Source organism: Phoca vitulina, unplaced genomic scaffold (genome assembly GCF_004348235.1).
Source record: "Phoca vitulina isolate PV1807 unplaced genomic scaffold, GSC_HSeal_1.0 scaffold3, whole genome shotgun sequence".
Lineage (NCBI taxonomy): Eukaryota > Metazoa > Chordata > Mammalia > Carnivora > Phocidae > Phoca > Phoca vitulina.
Genome location: NW_022589706.1, coordinates 57605490 through 57624246, shown reverse-complemented (window position 1 = coordinate 57624246; position 18757 = coordinate 57605490). Strand labels below are relative to the sequence as shown.

At 42.6% G+C, this 18757-nt stretch overlaps 1 protein-coding gene across 5 annotated transcripts in view; it reads right to left on the bottom strand.

The window, feature by feature from the left end:
• Positions 1 to 18757, bottom strand: part of FRAS1 (Fraser extracellular matrix complex subunit 1) — a 404790-nt gene that overhangs the window by 157356 nt on the left and 228677 nt on the right. For all 5 annotated transcript variants that reach the window (XM_032400603.1, XM_032400602.1, XM_032400606.1 and 2 more), the window contains exons 21-22: positions 2314 to 2466; positions 1938 to 2084 (exon numbers count right to left, since the gene is read on the bottom strand). In XM_032400603.1, coding sequence (XP_032256494.1) covers positions 1938 to 2084; positions 2314 to 2466 — 300 coding nt within the window. The remainder of the gene's footprint in view (positions 1 to 1937; positions 2085 to 2313; positions 2467 to 18757) is intronic.

Below are 18757 nucleotides of genomic sequence, written 5' to 3'. Positions count from 1 at the left end.
CACTGGGAACCTCATTTATCATCTCTTTTTTAAAATGCTTGCCTCAACTGATTATCCTTGAATTTTAGAGCTCAGTATGTAACTTCTAAAGGTTTCTGTAGCCAGAATCCAGACAGTTCTCCAGGTCTTACTTTCTTCTATAGTAAGGTTATTAATGCCTCCCCTTAATACTGGTTATATTTCCTTGAAAGTGCTTTACTGAACCATTTCTAAAATTGTGAGGCCTATAATTGTTTATAATGATGAGCATTAGAAAGGAATATTGTTGATTTTTTTTTACATCAATAACCCAACTTAAGGGCGTGCTTTATTCAATCTTCGAAAGAATGAAACTTAAGCTTTAGCAAAGGACTAAAGCTAGGAGATTCTTAATTTAACTGATTCTTCATTTAACTGAAATAGTCTATGAAATCCTGTTTTCATGGTAGCATAACAAATGCATTTGTGCGGAGATCACCTTGCACTATGGCAAAGGCTTCTCAGAAAGAAATATTTCAATGCAACATTTTTTTGTCATCTATATGCCATACAAAAGATTCTATTTTTTCTTTTGAACTTTTATTTCTGTGATTCCACTGCTGTGAAGAGCCTCATAAATCTAAGTCACTATTTCTCCACCAACACTCTCTTGCTCTTGAACAGAACATGCAAGTGTTTCATTCATGTCTCTTGTGTTAGAGAATCTACAGATACTGGTAGACAGTTGATATATACTAAGCGAAGTTTTTGTTATAAAAGCAAATTTTTTATGGGTCCAAAAAGGGTTTTTTATCTCTGGTATCTCAACGGGTGATAAAAAATGATGAGTTCCACATAAATTCATTTCAAATGCAAATCTTTGTAAGCATCTCAATAAACTAATAGTAATATCTATCTATAAAATATACATATCTTAAAGTGCTTGATTTGCATCTCATTCTGGATGACGATGACAACAACAATAACTAATCTATACTGAAAGCTTATTCTCCGCGAGGGTCCATACTAAGTGCAAGAACATTAGGTATAGGTACCATACCATTATAATCCCCCTTTAACAGAAAAAGAAACCAAGGACTAGCAGTTAATTCACTTGCTCAAGGTCACAAAAAGCTAGTAAGTGGCAGGTAGGATTTGACAAGTCCAGAGCCCACTTTCCTAACCACCAGTCTATAATTCCTTCAATATGGTTCTTCCTAGGACGTAAACTTGAAATACCAGCACTGTATTTATTTGTTAGCTATCATTTCGAAAGGAAAAAGTATAACAAAGTTTTTTTCGCAAACGACACTTCAGTGATTGAAATAAAGTAAGCCACCTCAGCGTATCTCAAAAATGTTCCTTCATCTGTGAAGGATTTCCTAAATTTCTTTTCTACTCAGATTTGCCCTTTCCCTAATTTATCCTCTTTGTTTGTGCCTGACACAGGTAATTAATCACATTTTGACTTATTTGAGAAATAAGACATCTATACAAGTAACTCTCATGCAAGACAAAATAATGACTGAACAGAAACCGAACGCTTTGTAGCATGTCAAGCCTTGCACATTGTCAATATTCAACAAATACATACAGAAAACAAATTAAATCCAGACAAGTGCTTAGGTCACTGATTGTTTACTAGAACGAGTTCCACTCTCTGCTCAGGATCTTGGAATTGAATTGCTGAGGACAAAACAGGCCAACACTTTTATTTTTAAAATGAGATAACCAGAGAACGGAGAAGCTAAATGACTGGCCTAAGATCACACAGCTGGTACTTGCAGAGGAGATCCCCGAGCCCAGCACTTCCCAGTTAGACTGATGTCTGCTAACGGCACCCATATGCCTTTGTAGATTAACTCTCTTTTATAAAAATAAAGGCTATCGAGTGAGAATATAGAAGCAAGAACTTCATATTTCCTTCAATGACTCCAGAAGAGCAGGAAAGGAGAGAAAGTTCATTTTTAAAAACCTACGCTGACAAGCACGGCTGTCATCGAGATAGTGCCCCGGGAAGCAGGCAGTGCTGCAGGTGCCAAGGTGGGACAGAACGAGGTCGGCATCACACGAGGTGCAGGAGAAGGGTCCCATGCCCTGGCAGGTTCTGCAGGAGGAGTGACATTCTGCAGAGGGAAAAGAGACACAAAGAGAACCTATGTAGCCAAGCTCCTTTTCCAAGCAGCAGCCCGAGAGGCGTTAATAAAAGCCCCAATTGAGAGCGTTAGCCAGGCTGGTTTATTGTCCCGCAGCGTGCTTCCCGCCTCCTGTCTCTCTCTGGGGAAGTTCCAGTTCTCTCCCGCTACTGGCCCCAAGAACAGCTCACGCCAGCTCCTGTGTCCGGCACTTACTCACTTTTACAAGCTCCTCTCTCCGTGTAGTATCCAGAAGGGCAATCAGGCACACAGTGGTCCCCCAGCAGCAGGTACCGGGCATTCTGGCAGCTCAGGCAGACGCTGCCGGTGTGGTGGAGATCAGCGGCACAGTGCTGGCACAGGGGATGACAGTCTGGAGAGGGTGGGGGGGCACACAGAAGGCACGGGCAGCGTGAGCGCGGGGTCTCATCACTACACCAAAGGGCAGAAGGGATCGTAATGACCCCCGCTGCAGTGCAAACAGCGGGAGAACAGCCCAAAGGCAGGACAGCCCAGGAAAGGAGACATTTGGGACCTGTACAAACGGTGCGTTTGAGGCTTTTAGCAAATGGCCAGGCCCAGCACAGCTATTAAGTTTTCATCCCTTTTCAACTGAACGACCTTCAAGTACTAGAAGGGCATGTGATAGAGTCGTGCTCGGAGTAGAGAGAGAATTGTCAGACTAACAGCAACGGTACTGCCAGTACTTTCAACATTTCCCCCAAGAGTTCTGGGAACTCTAGCCCAGCATGCCCCCGTGCACAGTGCTCCTGACGGGGGCACGGTGCTCTCCCCGCAAGCTGCCTTCCCAGGAATTTGGCCTTTCAGAGGCAGCATACCAGTCTCAGGTGTTGATACGGAGGGACTGGCGTTAGTAGATAAGTGGGGTGAGTCGGTGGAAAATTTTAGTCTCCAATTAGAGGTAAGTTACAAAGAAGAGTTGTGAGCTGAAAAGTCATTTTCATGACCCAATACATAATTCACAATACAATACAAACTCTGTTGTAGGAGTTGTGATTAAAGCTCTATGACTAATTACCTGGTACAGCCAGCACGGTCTCTCAGTCTCGCCCATGTAATAGTCATCCTTTCATTCAAGAACCCGACTGCGTTCAGCTCCCATCCTCTGCCTCATTTTAAGGGGTAATTGCCCTTCAGGTCCTGTTTACCATCCTCCATCGCAAAGGTGGAAGAAAATCCACAAATCGTGATTTACCCACCAAAATAAAAAAGGAGTGTAAAGGCCTAGGAAATGAAAAGTCAGAGCTCTAAGCACAGGTCTTTCCCTCTAGGATTCAAAGCACTGTCTGCACTTGCTAATGCACCACTCAGGGACCAGATACGGCTTGTTCGGCTCAGACTCTTGTAGATAGAGATTGTGATCTCGAGCAATGTTTAGATTAAAAAATCCTGGTCAATGAAACAGACGGCCTGTCCCCTGAAATCTGTTAAAACAGGTCTTTTTCTCTAGACCCTCAGTGATACTTTCTTAATTGCTGACCACCTGAGACGTGTTCCCTCAGAAGCGGACCTCAGTCACACACCTGCACCCACTCATCCCCATGAGAAGCCGTTTGAGGACCTGCACAACCACTCCAGGAGTCGAGCCAAAAGTGTCCTCCCCAGAATGCCAACTCTTCTTGTGAGCACGCAAATGAACAGCCCCTGCCCCTTCTCTGAACTGTGGGACTTTCAAATTACGGGCAGCCTTTTGCCCTTATTAGGAGGAATTCTTGATTTCCTAAGAGCCAAATTAATCCTCATTATACACCTTCAGTGAATTATAAAGGAAAACGATGACTGTATTGAGGGAAAGAGGATAGGGAGGCTACTTCCCCCGACTTAGTATAAGGTTTCCACACAACGTTCTCTTTTTCCTGTGCCCTCCTCACAGTGCCAGGAGCTAAAGGGGAGATTCAAAAAGCTTTGAAAGTTGCTGGAGCAAATGGAAGTCACTGTGTTTTATGATTACCTGAATGAGTGGGTACCTTCTAGGGTTGGAAACCTGAGAAACATTACTGATTCAAGGCTCCATTATTTGAAAAGTCACAGCCTCTTCCTCTTTCAAGCCAGCGCTTACAGAGTTCTGGGCTCAGACATGCATCGACAAGATCCGCAGGTGTTCAGTGGTCTAAAAACTAGTTGCATCTATGTGCAATTAGAGGAATGAAGAAGAATAATCACCAAGGGGATGCTTTGAAGAGAAAGTAAGAAGATCTCTGGAGTACTTTGTGGGTACAATAAATAAATATTTATGAATCTGTCTGATCTTGGGGATCTCTAGAAGCCGTTGAAATGAGTGAGTGTAATGTGCATTACTTACTACTAAAGGAAGCTGGAGCTAGGCTACGGATGCTCCTTCCCACTCTCATGGCAGCTGCTTGCAAACCCTCACTCCTCGTCTCCAGGCCCCACCCTCACCCTCCGCCTCCTCCCAGGTTATTCTATCTTCTACTTCATTCAGCCCCTCAGGCACAGGCTTCCTGTCAGACTCAAAACATCTTTCTTTACCCATTTTTATTTCATTTCTTCTCTCCCGGTATGAAATGGCTAATTCCTCCGCCCACATTCTTGATCCAATTTTCAACACTATTAGAACGCTATTTCAGCATTACTGCATCTTTTACCCCATCTCTCTTCACTCTCCTTGACCTCAACCTCTGAACACACTCTGCATTACCAATGCCTCCAAAGCTCTTCTCTACAACCACGCCGCCATCTCTCGCCTTCCCTTCACCACCCAACTTCCCTGCCTCCCGAACGCTTCAGCTTGCTGGGATCTGCCTTCAACCTCCACGAGTCTGCTGTGGTATTGCCTTGAAAAGGTCTCTGACCACCTCTTATTTCCAAATCTAATGGCTTCCTCTAAACCGAACCTATGGGAGAGCTCTACAACGCATGACACTCCTGGCTGCCCTCCTCCTTGAGCCCCTGTCCTCCTTTAGTATGCTTTATCCTGGTGCTGTTCACAGCCAGGTCCTTGTTCTCTGCCACCACTGCCTGATAAATGTAGACATTCCTCACAACCCTCACTTTCTGCCTTCCTCCTAATCAAGTCTCATCCTCTGAAGGTCCTAAACTAGACAGGGCTGTTTGCATTGTATTTTGACAGACAGCTACTAGAAGCCAGTGGAAAGGGCTCAAGAGTCTCAGAGACCCAAAACCACTTGAGGCCTCTGCCTTTCTTCATGGCTCCATGTGAAGCCTTAAGAAGGCATCACATCAATTGCCAGACATATCACATTGCCTGATGGAGTACCCGGAAGCAAGGAGAAATCAATAAATGACACCTGAAAATATAAAACAATCAACTGCAGGTTGCCCAAAGCATCACAGTAATGCAAGGAAGTTTAAAGTTTTACCTTACGCACGAGACTGTAACTACCCGACTCTGGAAGTTGGGCTCCCTCTTTTGTTCATGACCTGTATTCATTCCTTACTCATTCATCCATGGCTTAAAAAGTCATACTAAACACCCAGTCCTATGAATAGATTCATTCCAAAGCAACAAGCTAAGGGATCCCATGTTAATGCATTCACGCAAACCTCCCTTCCCAACTCTCATTTACAAGCCCCTTAAGAAGACTACTTAAATATGCTCTGAAATCCTGCTCTCAAGACAATCTGAAGGTTGACTGACTTTTCTTCAACCAACCAGAAAAGGAAAATAAATTCCTAAAACCTAGGAAACACCTCTGTCTTGTGAGTTTGAAGTCAAAATCTCTTTATAGGAGAGAATTCTTTGGGAGAGCTCAAAATGAGTAATGATGTGAGGGGAAAGAAGCCAGAAATCAGAGCAAAAAGGGCTTAAGGATTAATACGTGTGTTCTGACTTACAATCAGTAAAGTACGGTTCTTGAGAGCAGACTACAGAACTCAGGGGTGACAGGTTACAAGTGGCCAGTCCCACTGAGGAGCACCTGTAAGTAAGCTTCAGGTTTAAGCCCGGGGGCCCCTGAGATCTCCTGCCCAGAGGAGGGGCTGAGTGTGACTCTGACAAGAATCTTAAGGTTTTGTTTTTCTGAATACGAGGTGAGCCATGGAAAAAAATATGAAAAACATTTTTACAAATATAAATAAACATAAAAACCACCCGAAGTAGCCCTTTCAGAGTAAAGAACTACTGACATTGACATTTTTCTCTTAGTTTTTTTCTATATACTCTTATGATACAGAGCTTTATACATAGATGAGATTATATTAAATGTCATATAATATCTTTTTTTTACTCAATACCATCAGCATTTCCACATGTCATTGTAAACATCATTTTAGGGACTACATAATATCCCAGGCTTGAATAAATAAACAAGAAACTTGCACTTTTCATATACAGCTGACCCTTGCAAAACCAAGGGTTAGGGGTGCTGACCCCTTGCACAGTCAAAAATCCAAGTATAAGGTTTGGCTCCCCAAAAACTTACCTACTAATAGCCTACTATTGACTGGAAGCCTTACTGATAACCTAAATAATCAGTTAACAAATATTCTGATGGTTATAGATATTATTATATACTGTATTTTTACAATAAAGTAAGCTAGAGAAAAGAAAATGTTAAAATCATAAGGAAGAGAAAATACATTTACCATATTGTACTGTATTTATCTTAAAAAATCTACATATAAATGGACCCAAACAGTTCAAACCTGTTTTGTTCTAGGGTGAACTGTACTTAAAACATTTACATCCAATTTGTCCACTTCTATAATTGAGGCCCTGATAAGACTTCTGTGCGTTTTAGATTAGCTCCCAAAAGACATTGTCAGGAATGCAATTCAATTTTTAAAAATTTTTTTTAAAGATCTTGTTTATTTATAGGTGGGAGGGGCAGAGGAAGAGGGAGAGAGAAACCCAAGCAGACTCTGTGCTGAGCGCAGAGACCGACACTGGGCTTGATCTCACAACCCTGAGATCATGACCTGAGCCAAAATCAAGAGTTGGAGGCTTAGGGCACCTGGGTGGCTCAGTCGTTAAGCGTATGCCTTCGGCTCAGGTCATGATCTCAGGGTCCTGGGATCGAGCCCCGCATCAGGTTCCCTGCTCGGCGGGAAGCCTGCTTCTCCCTCTCCCACTCCCCCTGCTTGTGTTCCCTCTCTTGCTGTGTCTCTCTCTCTGTCAAATAAATAAATAAATAAAAATCTTAAAAAAAAAAAAGAGTTGGAGGCTTAACCGACTGTGCCACCCAGGCACCCCAATTCATATTATTATTATAGCTTATATTTATTGAGCTCAGAATATATATCAAGCACTGTACTACTTATTATAAATGTATAATCTCATGCATAGTCTGCAAAAATGCAATAGGTGATGTTATTATCCCCATTTTAAAGATGATGAGATGGAGACTCAGAGGTTAAGTCATTTGCTCACACATGTCATATCCACACTGACTCCAGGGCATGTACTTTTAACCACTACAGACATGAAAAAAATGTAAAATTCTTAATAGGTATTACAGATTCCATTCCAGGAAGTTTGTATCAGTTTACATTTCCGAGAGTCACTCATGAGACTGTTTCCTCATAACTCTGCCTGCACTAAGGAACTGAAAAGTAGTAAAACAATCTTGGTTAATTTAGTTGGTGAAAACTGCAGTTATATCATTGTTTACATTTATACTTCTTTTATTATAAGTGAGGCTGAGCATTAAAAAAAATCTTTCAAACACCAAAAACGTTCAAATGCCTACTGTAGTCATACAGCTTTCAGTATGGTCAGGAAAAACAACCCTGGATATATAATTGTAATTGAGTATGAAATATGTGAAATCAAATAATAATTTGAGATATCAACCAATGAGTTCTTTTCTCATCCACTGTAAGTAACTGCCCCCATCGAACCAGGAAGCATGGGCCGTCATGTGCTCCCAGAGAAAGTTATCAGAATCAGCTCTAAAAGATAGCAAATTCACAGAGCTCAGGAACAGATGAAAGACGGAAGGAAAAACAAACTTGAATGTGCATTGGAGCTAACAGACCCAGGCCCTCCACCACCACCACAACCCCTGCACTCTCCACTTCTGTGCCCCAGCCCAGAAAAACCCTTCCACCTGGAGAGGAAGAAGGGACAGAGAGACCATTCACTTTACCCTCACCCTCCTTTCCCATGGAACAGGTTGGAGGCAGCCAAGCGGCATATTCAACAATCCAACAATAAAGTGGACTTGGGCTGTGTTTCCTGCCTTATAAAGGGTTTTCTCCAAATCGAGACCTGGGTCCCAGGCCAATAGAGATGGTGGCACAGCGGGATGAGCAACAATAGAGCGTATGGCAAACACTGAGATGCAGGACTGCCACGAGACTATTGCGAACATTTTGTTAAATGTTAATGGGTAAGTACCAGGGCGCCATGGAAGTCTGTAACAGGAGTTCTGACTCGGTCCAGGAGACAGGGAGGGCCTCCAAGAGAAGGTGGAGCCATGAACCCTGCGTGGGGGTTAGGTGCAAGAGGAGCTGGGCTGGGTGAGGTGGTTTGGAAAGGGATCCAAGAAGAGGGAAAGCTTAGGCAAAAACCCAGCAGCCCAACAGAACAGGATGCCTTCAAGGAACTGAGAGAAGGACAACATGGCTGGATCTTGAAGAACATAGAAAAAAGCCACTCATGGGGCGCCTGGGTGGCTCAGTCGTTAAGCGTCTGCCTTCGGCTCAGGTCATGATCCCGGAGTCCCAGCATCGAGTCCCGCATCGGGCTCCCTGCTCAGCGGGGAGCCCAATTCTCCCTCTCCCTCTGCTGCTCCCCCTGCCTGTGCTCTCTCACTCTCTCTGACAAATAAATAAAATTAAAAAAAGAAAAGAGAAGAAAAGAAAAAAGCCACTCAGGACCCGGCTGCACCAGTTTTAGAATACCATGAAGAGGAGCATGTATTTTATCCTAAAGGCAACTGGGAATGGGTTTGTGTGTGCCTGTGTTCTTTGCCAGTCTATTTATAGAGGTCTCTGTGTTTTTATTACAGATTTAAATGAGAAATTGTTGGATGGAAGGTAACAGTGATGAGAGAAGACATGAGAACCATAGCAAAGAACCAACAATCCAAGAAAACTCTGACATACAGCAGCTCTCAATAGGAGCCTTACTGGGAAGGGGACAGGGGTCCCTACCGTTCTTTCCCCTCCCCCCCACATTATGTCTATTAGACCCTCTCTGTTAATAATATCCTGCTGCTGAACTGTTCTCATGAGGCTTGTACTACACTAGGCATATTAAGAATACTGTAACATAAGTACATGAAAGCTGTCAGGACCAGGAATGAAGATCTTGGGTTTCCCTTGAGAAGGAAAGCCAACATACCAGTGGTTTGTCTTTCAGGCATGACCTGGGAAGACCTTTTCACAAATTGTCAGCTTCCAAAATACCTTTAAAAATTAAAACAAAGTAGAATTTGGCTCAATCAGTAGTATCTAGTAGGCAGCCCCCGCCTATGTGTTGAGTGAAAGAAGAAAAAAGGTTATTGGAGTCAAAATCCTAGGAAATTGTAGGGAATTTGGAGGCTCATGAAAGGTCAATGTGGATTGCATCTCCTGGTTTTCAAAATCCACTTCAGGCCAAGAGAAAGGGCGCCACGTGGCTATGTGTGTGACAATTTATATCTGCCTTGTCAGTAGGATTTGAGATAATGGAAAGAGAAATATCCCCACAGCCAGCCATATGTATTAATTATACACTCTAAACATAATTAAGAAGTGGTAGGAGCCCCATCCCCAGGCACTGCAGGAGATGACCATGTGTCCCGGGGAACTGCTCAAACACCAGTCACTTCATGCGTAGTGAAATCTATACGCCTATTTTCTAAGAATTAGGCTGATTTGGGGACAACTCTTGCTTTCTTCCGTCTGACAAATCCCAATTCAGATCTTTGCTGGATCCACACTATAGGAGCACAACTGTCAGAAACTGTCCTTAAAATGGCAGTACTCTGAGAGAGGCCAACAAACCACAGAGTGAGTTCCCCTATAATCCTCCTCACCCTACCTTCCATGCCCGTTCCCCCCACCCCCCACTCAGGTGACATTTGGAACAATTTCACAGGATACACTAGAGGAAGTTTATACTGTCACTGCTTAATTTGAACCAGGGCTGCAGTTACTATAATAGGGGAACTGAGTTTCCAACCCACCAATCTAGCAGCCTCTGTAAGGATTAACGTCCCATCCTAAAAGCCCCATCTGTAACGTAAGGCATTTGCATCTACCTTGCTGTCTGTAATCAAAAAAGGAGGCTAACCTCAAATATGTCTAAATGGTGAGTGTGTATCCATTAATTGCTTAAAAACAGCGCCTATTCCGGAGGCCATCTCTCTGAATTCTAGCATTGCTACTCAGTAGGTAAATCCTTATTTGTCACGATTTCAACTACGGTGAAGAGTCTTTAAATATAAGACTCATTGAGGGTGACAAGGAAAGAAGAGAGACCCAGGATACGTTTATGTGTAGCCTGTTTCAGATTACTGGTATATAATAAGCATGTGGTAGAGGGGTGGGCAGATGGAATTCCAGTTGTTCGTATGTGTGCCTGCTTGCTAACGAACCCAGCGAATTAGCACTTAAACAAACAAATTAATGAACACATTACAAGGGAGACTGGAAATGGAGCATTAGCTTGGGCTGAAATAGATACATTTCTTGTTTTTAAGCAAGCAGAGGATTCCATTTGTTTTCTAAATATGCACAGCATGCAGACATGCTAAAAATTTAAATAGATAAAAGAATACTTTGACTCAGCAGCTGTAATATCCTCTAATACGTCACCCTGCAGCTGTAAGGAAATTACATGTGGCCATCACTGTGTGAGGCTCTCTTCAAATCACAAAGGCTCTGCTTCGAGGATCAGTAAGGATTACCCAGTCATGATGGATGGGAGACACGGCAGTGAAAGGACTTATTTCACGTCTTTGGAGCAAAGTCAAAAAAGCTTGAAGATATTAAAGTAAATGTGTACTGTTAACGCAATGGCTTTGGATGTTGGTTTTATGGGGCAGTGACTCCTTAGCTGATAAATAATGACCTATAAAGACAAATTTAGACACACAGTGAGTTTTTAATAATGTCCTGTCAGTCGATTAGGTTCTTAATGCAACCACATTAAATGCGTTTGGAAACGGTTACGATAATCAGCCACAAGCGCTGGAACACAAGTGTTCCTCATCAGGCAAAAAAAAAATGATTTTGTGCCAGAGCTCAGGGCTCTTAAAGTGCACATAGAATTTGAATTCTGACGCCACTTCTAAAATGGACGAGGTACTGCTTGTGAGACAGTACAGAAGAAACCTAGAAAATAACATACAGATGGCAGAAGAGAAAGAAGCACCCTCTCTTTCCCCTTTGCTTTGTCCCAGGCCACCCGTGAGCTCTTGTAGACCACATGGTCTTCTGGTAGCGGCGGGAGGCAGCTCCAGAGGTAAGAGCAAAGCTCTCTGCTCGGTTTCGGTGCCCGTTCTTGCTGCCAACAAGGGGTCATGAGCACCACTCCTCCGTGTGCCCTCTACCTAGTCTTCCAGCAGTTTATGCTTTGCTCTTGGTGCACCTCCAAAACAGGAAAACATTCACTTCAGTGAACATTTATGGAATATCAGTTGAGTATGAGGCACTACGGAAGTTTCCGCAGGAGATAGGGCATTGAGTCAGACTCGGCATCTTCCCTTGAGATGTTCGTGACAGGGTCTACTGGAGGAAAGCCGCACCCAAAATGCAACTGGTGTCTTAGGAGGGCCAGAGAGTATTTTATCCAAAGAGAATAAGAGGGACTTGAAGTTTGTGAGGTGTGACAGCGAGCAGAAGGTGGATCAGGGCAGGGAGGAAGCAGGTAACTCAGCTGTTTTGAGTTATGTGGATTGAAAAATCAGCAGCAGGTGGACAAGAAATTCAGGAGATGGAAGAAAAGACCTGGTGGGTTAAGGGACATGAAGATGGGGTTTGTGGGTATGGTGTTCCCGTGGATTAGATGTCCAGGAGGTAGACAGGTAGAGGGGAGGGCCTGGAGATGACCGTCCCGTGTGCTCTCCACACGGACTCCAAGGAGAAAACAGAAATAAGGACCGGTTTGAGGCTGTGAGAGGTATCACCATCCCTGGGAGAGGGGCTGGGTGGGGACAGGGAAGGAGGGGGATGAAGTGAAGAACCAGAAAAGGAAATAACTGGAGGAGCCAGGGTGAGGGGACTCCTTCCTCAAAGGAAGGCATGAGGAAAAAGAGGTACCTAAAAGAAGAATCAGAGCCCTTGAGGAGAAAAGGTGAGGGGTTTTTGTTGTTGTTGTTTTTATCAGATTATGCTATTCTTCCAAATGAGAAAGCAAGCAGAGATGTAAACTGATCCAAGTAAGTGAGATTTGAGTTGAGGGAAGGAATGGACGGTGTGTAAGGAAAGGCATGATGGGCCAGATGACAAGGCACCGACGGGAGCTATAAATAATAGGACTGCCGAGAGGCAGAGAAGGTCTTACTGGAACTAGATCAGGGCATGGAAGCCAGTGACGTGCTCAGCTGTGTGCCTTCTGATGCTTCCAAGCCTGGCTCTCCTACTCGATAGCTGTGAAACGTCGAGTAAGTTGGCTAATGTCTCTAATCTCAGTCTCCCGGGCTATAAAATGGAGATACTACTCATCACAGGACAGATCTCCAGAGGTTGCAGTCAGGATTAAATGAGATAAGATATGCGAGGGGCTGGCACGTACTAAATGTTCAATAAACATTGGCCATTATTCTTTCTCTGCAGCAGGGCCAGTCAGAACTGACACTAGCATACTGATCATCATGCCTACGTCTAAGTCACTCTTTTTGCCTATAGCATGTAAGCCACAGAGATTTACATGTGTGGAAGAAACAGAGGTGAGTGCAGCCTTAGCAATCTTGCCATCTTTAGTACTGACAGGATAACCTGTGGGTCTAAATTCAGTTGTGCGCTATGGTAAGCGCTGTGAATTGTGTAAGACTGATGAATCACAGACCTGTACCCCTGAAACAAATAATACATTATATGTTAATTTAAAAAAATAATAAATAAAAAAAATAAATAAATTCAGTTGTGTTCTTTAAGCAAGGCTTGCAGTTCTTATGAAGACAATGGCAATCCTGACTTCACTGGGAGCCCTGCCACGTTGAAAGCTTGGAAGTGAGGTCTTTCTGTAAGGTAATATATTAGGACAAGTCACATGAAGGAGAAGTATACAAGTTCTTTTTTTTTTAATTTAGGAAGGCACAATTTAAGCATAGGTCATGTTCTTTTTTTTCCTGGAAGTTAAAGAAAAGAAACACCTTGGAATATTCAATCATCCCTCAACAGACAGTGTGGTCTCTTAAATAAAACACAAATTGGGAGAACAAGGAGGAGGCAATCATTGAAAGTTCTGGAGAGAGATTGGATATGCAATTCATAGTTCAAGCAATAGGAGACCGGGTGACAAGATGAGGAATAAGAAAAGAAAGTACAATGCCAATAAAGAAGATAAGGAAAATAAAGTAGCAAGTGTTTAAAGAAAAAAAAAGGCACTAGAAAATTGAAAAAATACAGAGATAGCAGAATTGGACCAGATGGAATGAAGTGGGAGGTGAACAAGAAAGAGATAAGAAGCAAAAAATGGGGCACACTAAGAAGAAAGATCCCTGATATAACTACCATGTGAAGCATTAGAAGGGGAGTATAGTAGCCATTAGGATGCCAAATGCGAGGCACTCATTTATCCAGCCTTTCTTGATCACCATCTATGTGCCAGTCACTGCACCGAGAATTCCCACAGAATAAGAATTCCCACCTCCACAGGAAAGTATCTGGGATGATCGAATGAAAAGATAAATGAGAAAATGTTTTGAGCAGTATAAAACTCCACAAACACACCAGTATTACTATTACCAATAACATGAGAAACAGACCCAGTCCCAGCTGAAGCCTTGGATCTCATACTCAACCTCCAGTAGGCCGAACAATAAATCTAGATCCTGCTGGTAACTGCCCAGGCCCACAACAGGAAAATGGCCACTCAAATTAAGTTATACAAACATAATGGAATGCCAATTAGCCATGAAAAATGACAGTAATGTGGATTCTTCCCATATCTGCCAACACAGGGAAATACATAAATTAAGTGATATTTAAGAGAATTGAAGAAATACATAGGTGCTGACTGCAACTATTAAAAATGAATGTGTATATCCACTGAAAAAGATTGAAGTAAGTGCAGAATGATATAAATTATTAAAATTTAGTGTTCATTAATGTTTTTCTTTAAAGTTTATGTACTTAATAACGATATATACAATAACACATGGCAGCCTAAAACAGCTTCCTTAGCATTTAAAACAGACTAGCAAGTTCTTGCAACTTTTCCCAACAATGCTCTCCAAGGCATCTTGTCATGCCAGTCCCTTTTAACCCATCAATCAAAAAATGGTTCTTGAGTGCCTACTGTTATAATCAACTATATTTAGCATTGTAGAGTACAACAAAATGGTTAAGCATGTAGATTTTGGAATCACACTGCCTAGGTTCAAACCTTGGCTCTGTCTTCCAACTTTCGTCATTTTGAGCACGTTACTTTGTGTTTCAGGTTCTTCATATGTAACATCACTATCTGCTTTGGAGGATCATTGTTAATATTAAATGGCAAAATAAAAATAAATAAAATCTTGCCATTTACGACGACATGGATGGAACTAGAGGGTATTATGCTAAGCGAAATAAGTCAATCAGAGAAAGACAATTATCATATGATTTCACTCATATGTGGAATTCAAGAAACAAAACAGGGGAGCATAGGGGAAGGGAGGGAAAAATAAAACCAGATGAAATCAGAGAGGGAGACAAACCATAAGATACTCTTAACTATAGGGAACAAACTGAGGGTTGCTGGAGGGGATGTGGGGTGGGGGGATGAGGTAAGTGGGTGATGGGCATTAAGGAGGGCACGTAATATAATGAGCACTGGGTGTTATATGCAACTGAGGAATCACTGAACTCTACCTCTGAAACTAATAATACACTGTATATTGATTTACTGAATTTAAATTTAAAAAAATATTAAATGGCAAAATGCATTCAAAGCAATTAGCACAGTGCTTGTCACATACTAAGCCCTCAGAAGAGTCACCTGTTATTAGATACCATGAAAAGATCACTCACAGGGAATATGAGCTAGTCCATGCCAAGTGCTAGGTAATTGGTAGAAACAATCAGCACACTAGGAATTACCATGTGGGAGATGCCAAGAGGAAGCTGGTCCTAGAAGGGAAGGGATCTGAGCCAGGCCCTGGGGAATGGATGAGCAGGATTTTGACGATCAAAATAAGGTAGTAACTGCTCCACGTTTATAGTGTGGGCCTCCTGCCTTCCTTGCAGCTAGTAACCGCAAGAGCAGCTCCAGCAAGATGGAGAGCAGTGCCAACGCAGCTGCCCCACACGCAGAAGCTGCTGTAAAACAGAACCGGCTCTCACCTCGGGCTGCAAGTCCCCGTGTGTGGAGGCCGAGAGCTGGGACGCTGGCTCACACGGGGCTCCTTCCCACTCCTGAGCTCTGTTCAGCTTCAGCTGGGGTTTGCATTGCTTGACGCTGCGGTTGTGACAGCACATTCCAAAACGAGCATCTGCTGCTCTTTTTAATTTGCACCTTTCAACTTTTCTACCATTTTTTTGAGGGCCCCATCTTTCAGAAATGATGACAATAAATGGGGAAAATCATGGAAAGGACTTAAACGTTTTTCTTTTTATGATCTGGAAGAAAAATGTTAACAGGTTTTCTGGCCCATCAACAAGTGGCTTCACTTAGGTTCAGAGAGCAAATACTTCTCTCAGCCCCAACACTGGAAGATAAGTACGGATTACTCTTCAATGCTCTTCAACAAGCAAGAGGGTGGCAAACCTGAGCCTCCTTGGTGACCCAGGAAGGAAGGAAGAAAGAAGGAAGGGATGAATGGAAGGAAATCCATAATCTGAGTATTGGTTCATTATTGTACTTTACCTTTTAGGGAGTGCCAATAAATTGTCAAATATATTAAAATCATTGCAGGGCTTCCCAAAAATTGTTCTGCAAACCACTGGTTAGCTCTGAGAGGCCATAACAAATAAAGGTGAGGGGTCTACAATGCAATGTTTGCGAAATGATGTTCAGTCTCCTTCATCTTCGAGATTCACAATGCCCATCTGCTTGCTTAAGGTTCTAAGAAGTTCTGCAGTAAAGAAAGGTGCTTAACTTTATTTACCCAAGAGTTTCCCAAATTTATTGAATCTTTTTTGCATACAATACCTATTAACCATTGCTTAAAACGTGAGTTCCATGGAACACAATATGAAAATGCTCAGAATAATATTGCTTTCCTGACACTTGTCTTCTTTTGCTTATGTTCTGGTGTAGATTTATAAACAAATGAGCATTTAAAAAATTACTGCTTCAACAAACAAAATTTAATCCCCCAGGATCAGCTGTTTATAATTTTCCAGTCTTCCCTTCTACTTATTACTCTCAGTACTATCTCCTTTTCTACATAAGAACTCAAAAGTACAGCCAATCCCATTAGGCATTCCACAAAACCCAAGGCATTTTTTAATGCATCTGCATTTGGACACTTCTCCTGTCTTCTTTTTAATTTTCACCCTCTCCTATGAACAGGGGAAAGACTTTAGCTGAGAAAGAAAAGTGGAGAAAGCACCCCAGGCTTTGGAACTTGGGGAGAATGTTGTTTAGGCATGGGCAAAATATAAACAACCACAACAACAAAAAAAATCTATGAAGGAAAAAGCCTGGCTTTCCAAAGCACTTTAACCATGCCTGCTGCAATTTGTCCACTCTTGCCTCTCACCTCAGTTCATTTATCTTTGTTGAAAACCTTCAGCCCTAGCCTAAATCTCACAAACTATATTTGCTTTGATAAACTTGGAGGAAAAAACCCCACACATATGACATCTCCATATGTGATAACACATTGAGGTTTTTGGACCTGTCCCCAGGATGTGTTTATTCTTGTCTGTGTGATAGATGAGATGTGATTTTCCTTCTTAAACAGCTAAGTGCAATTAAGAGGTCTCTGATGATGATCTTAGGTACAGCTCAGCTAGAGAGTAAATCCTGTGAGTAAATCCTACCACCCTGCAAAGCTCACACACGATAGAGGGAACAGGGAGGGTCATTCTCCAGGGGCTAGAATTTCCCCAGGATGATGAACATGCATTCCACTGACAGCACTGCATGGGGCGGATTATCTTCTGCTTTGTCTATCATCACACGGCTCCTCCTAACACCTTCCTGAGTTTAGATAAAAGTCACTGAAATGTTCCAGGAGGTTAACTACAATCTGACTAAAGCAACACTCGAGTTAAAAAATGTTCCAGGAATTTAGGTTCAGGTTAAAATGAAAATAGCAGATGAGCTCCCAGTGGTTACAGGAAGAAAACTGTGGTCATTTAAACCTTCAACCTCTTCATGGACAGCTACCCCTCGATGTCCAAAAGTCAATTTGTCCAGTTCAAACACATTATCTTCCTATTCCAGCCCTTAGTAAATAGTACTCTCCCACTCCTCAAATTTATTTGCCCAGAAACCTTGAAATCATCCCCAAAACTCCCTTTCCCTTAGTCCCCAGGGCTGAGACATTGCCAACTTCTGTTGCTTCTATTAGGCTGATCCATATAAAATTGCCACTATTTGACCATTTGTGCACAGAAAACAGCAATCTCACACAGGTCAACCTAACATAGAGTTAATTCTTAGTGAAGCCATGCCCCCTTCCCTTCATCCCCTCAGCAATTTTCTCACTAAAGGCTTCATCTCTCACCCGAATTCTTACAACTACCTCTTAAGGTCCTTCTGCCCCAGTCTTGTCTTCTTCTACACAAATCTTGTATGGATCTTTCTCCTCACAGAAATGCAACCATGACACCCCCCTCCATAAAAACCTCCAAGAGATATCCACAGCCTTGATGACCAAGTACATTCTCCCTAAACAGAACTTACAAAGTGGCCTTTGTGACCTGGCCCTGGTTCTTTCTGCTCTAGGTACCACCACTCCCACACTCAGAGCTGGCGTTCTGCTTAATTCTTTGTTGGTGCCCGAACAGATAGTATTCTTTGGCCCACTTTCTGGAATGTTCTCCCTTCCAAATCTTCAAACTCCTCTACTTCTTACTTATCTTTCAAAATCATCTCCATTATGATATGCTCCAGAAAGCCTTCACTACCCACCCAGCCACACATACCCAGTGGGGATTGGGGTCCTGTCCCACAGGTCATCTCATACCCACAGCTCTATCATATTCAACACATATGTCCTTCTTTCACTACATGGTATGTTTCCTAAATACAAGCACCACATCTTATTCACGTGGGCATCCCCAGAGCCCAGCACAGTGCCTGGCATGGAGTGTGTTTGATGAAGCTGTAAATGAATAAATTCATTACAGTGCCACAGAGAGAAGTGGGAAGAGTTTGGAAGGGGCATATATTAATTGAAAAAGTAAACTTTGGGGTCAGTGCACTTCTTTGAAAGATCAACAATTGAAATTACTGGTCAAACTTTTCTGTAACAAACACCGATACAGTGGTCTCTATTCAACAAACGATTTCTAAGCACCAGACAATGGTTACCTTACTTAAAACCTTTACTTAATAAACCTAATTCCCAGGACAGCCAAGGTTTGTCTATTTTAGTGGGAACTCTTCTTCTAGGGCTGAGGATTTCCAGAGTCAT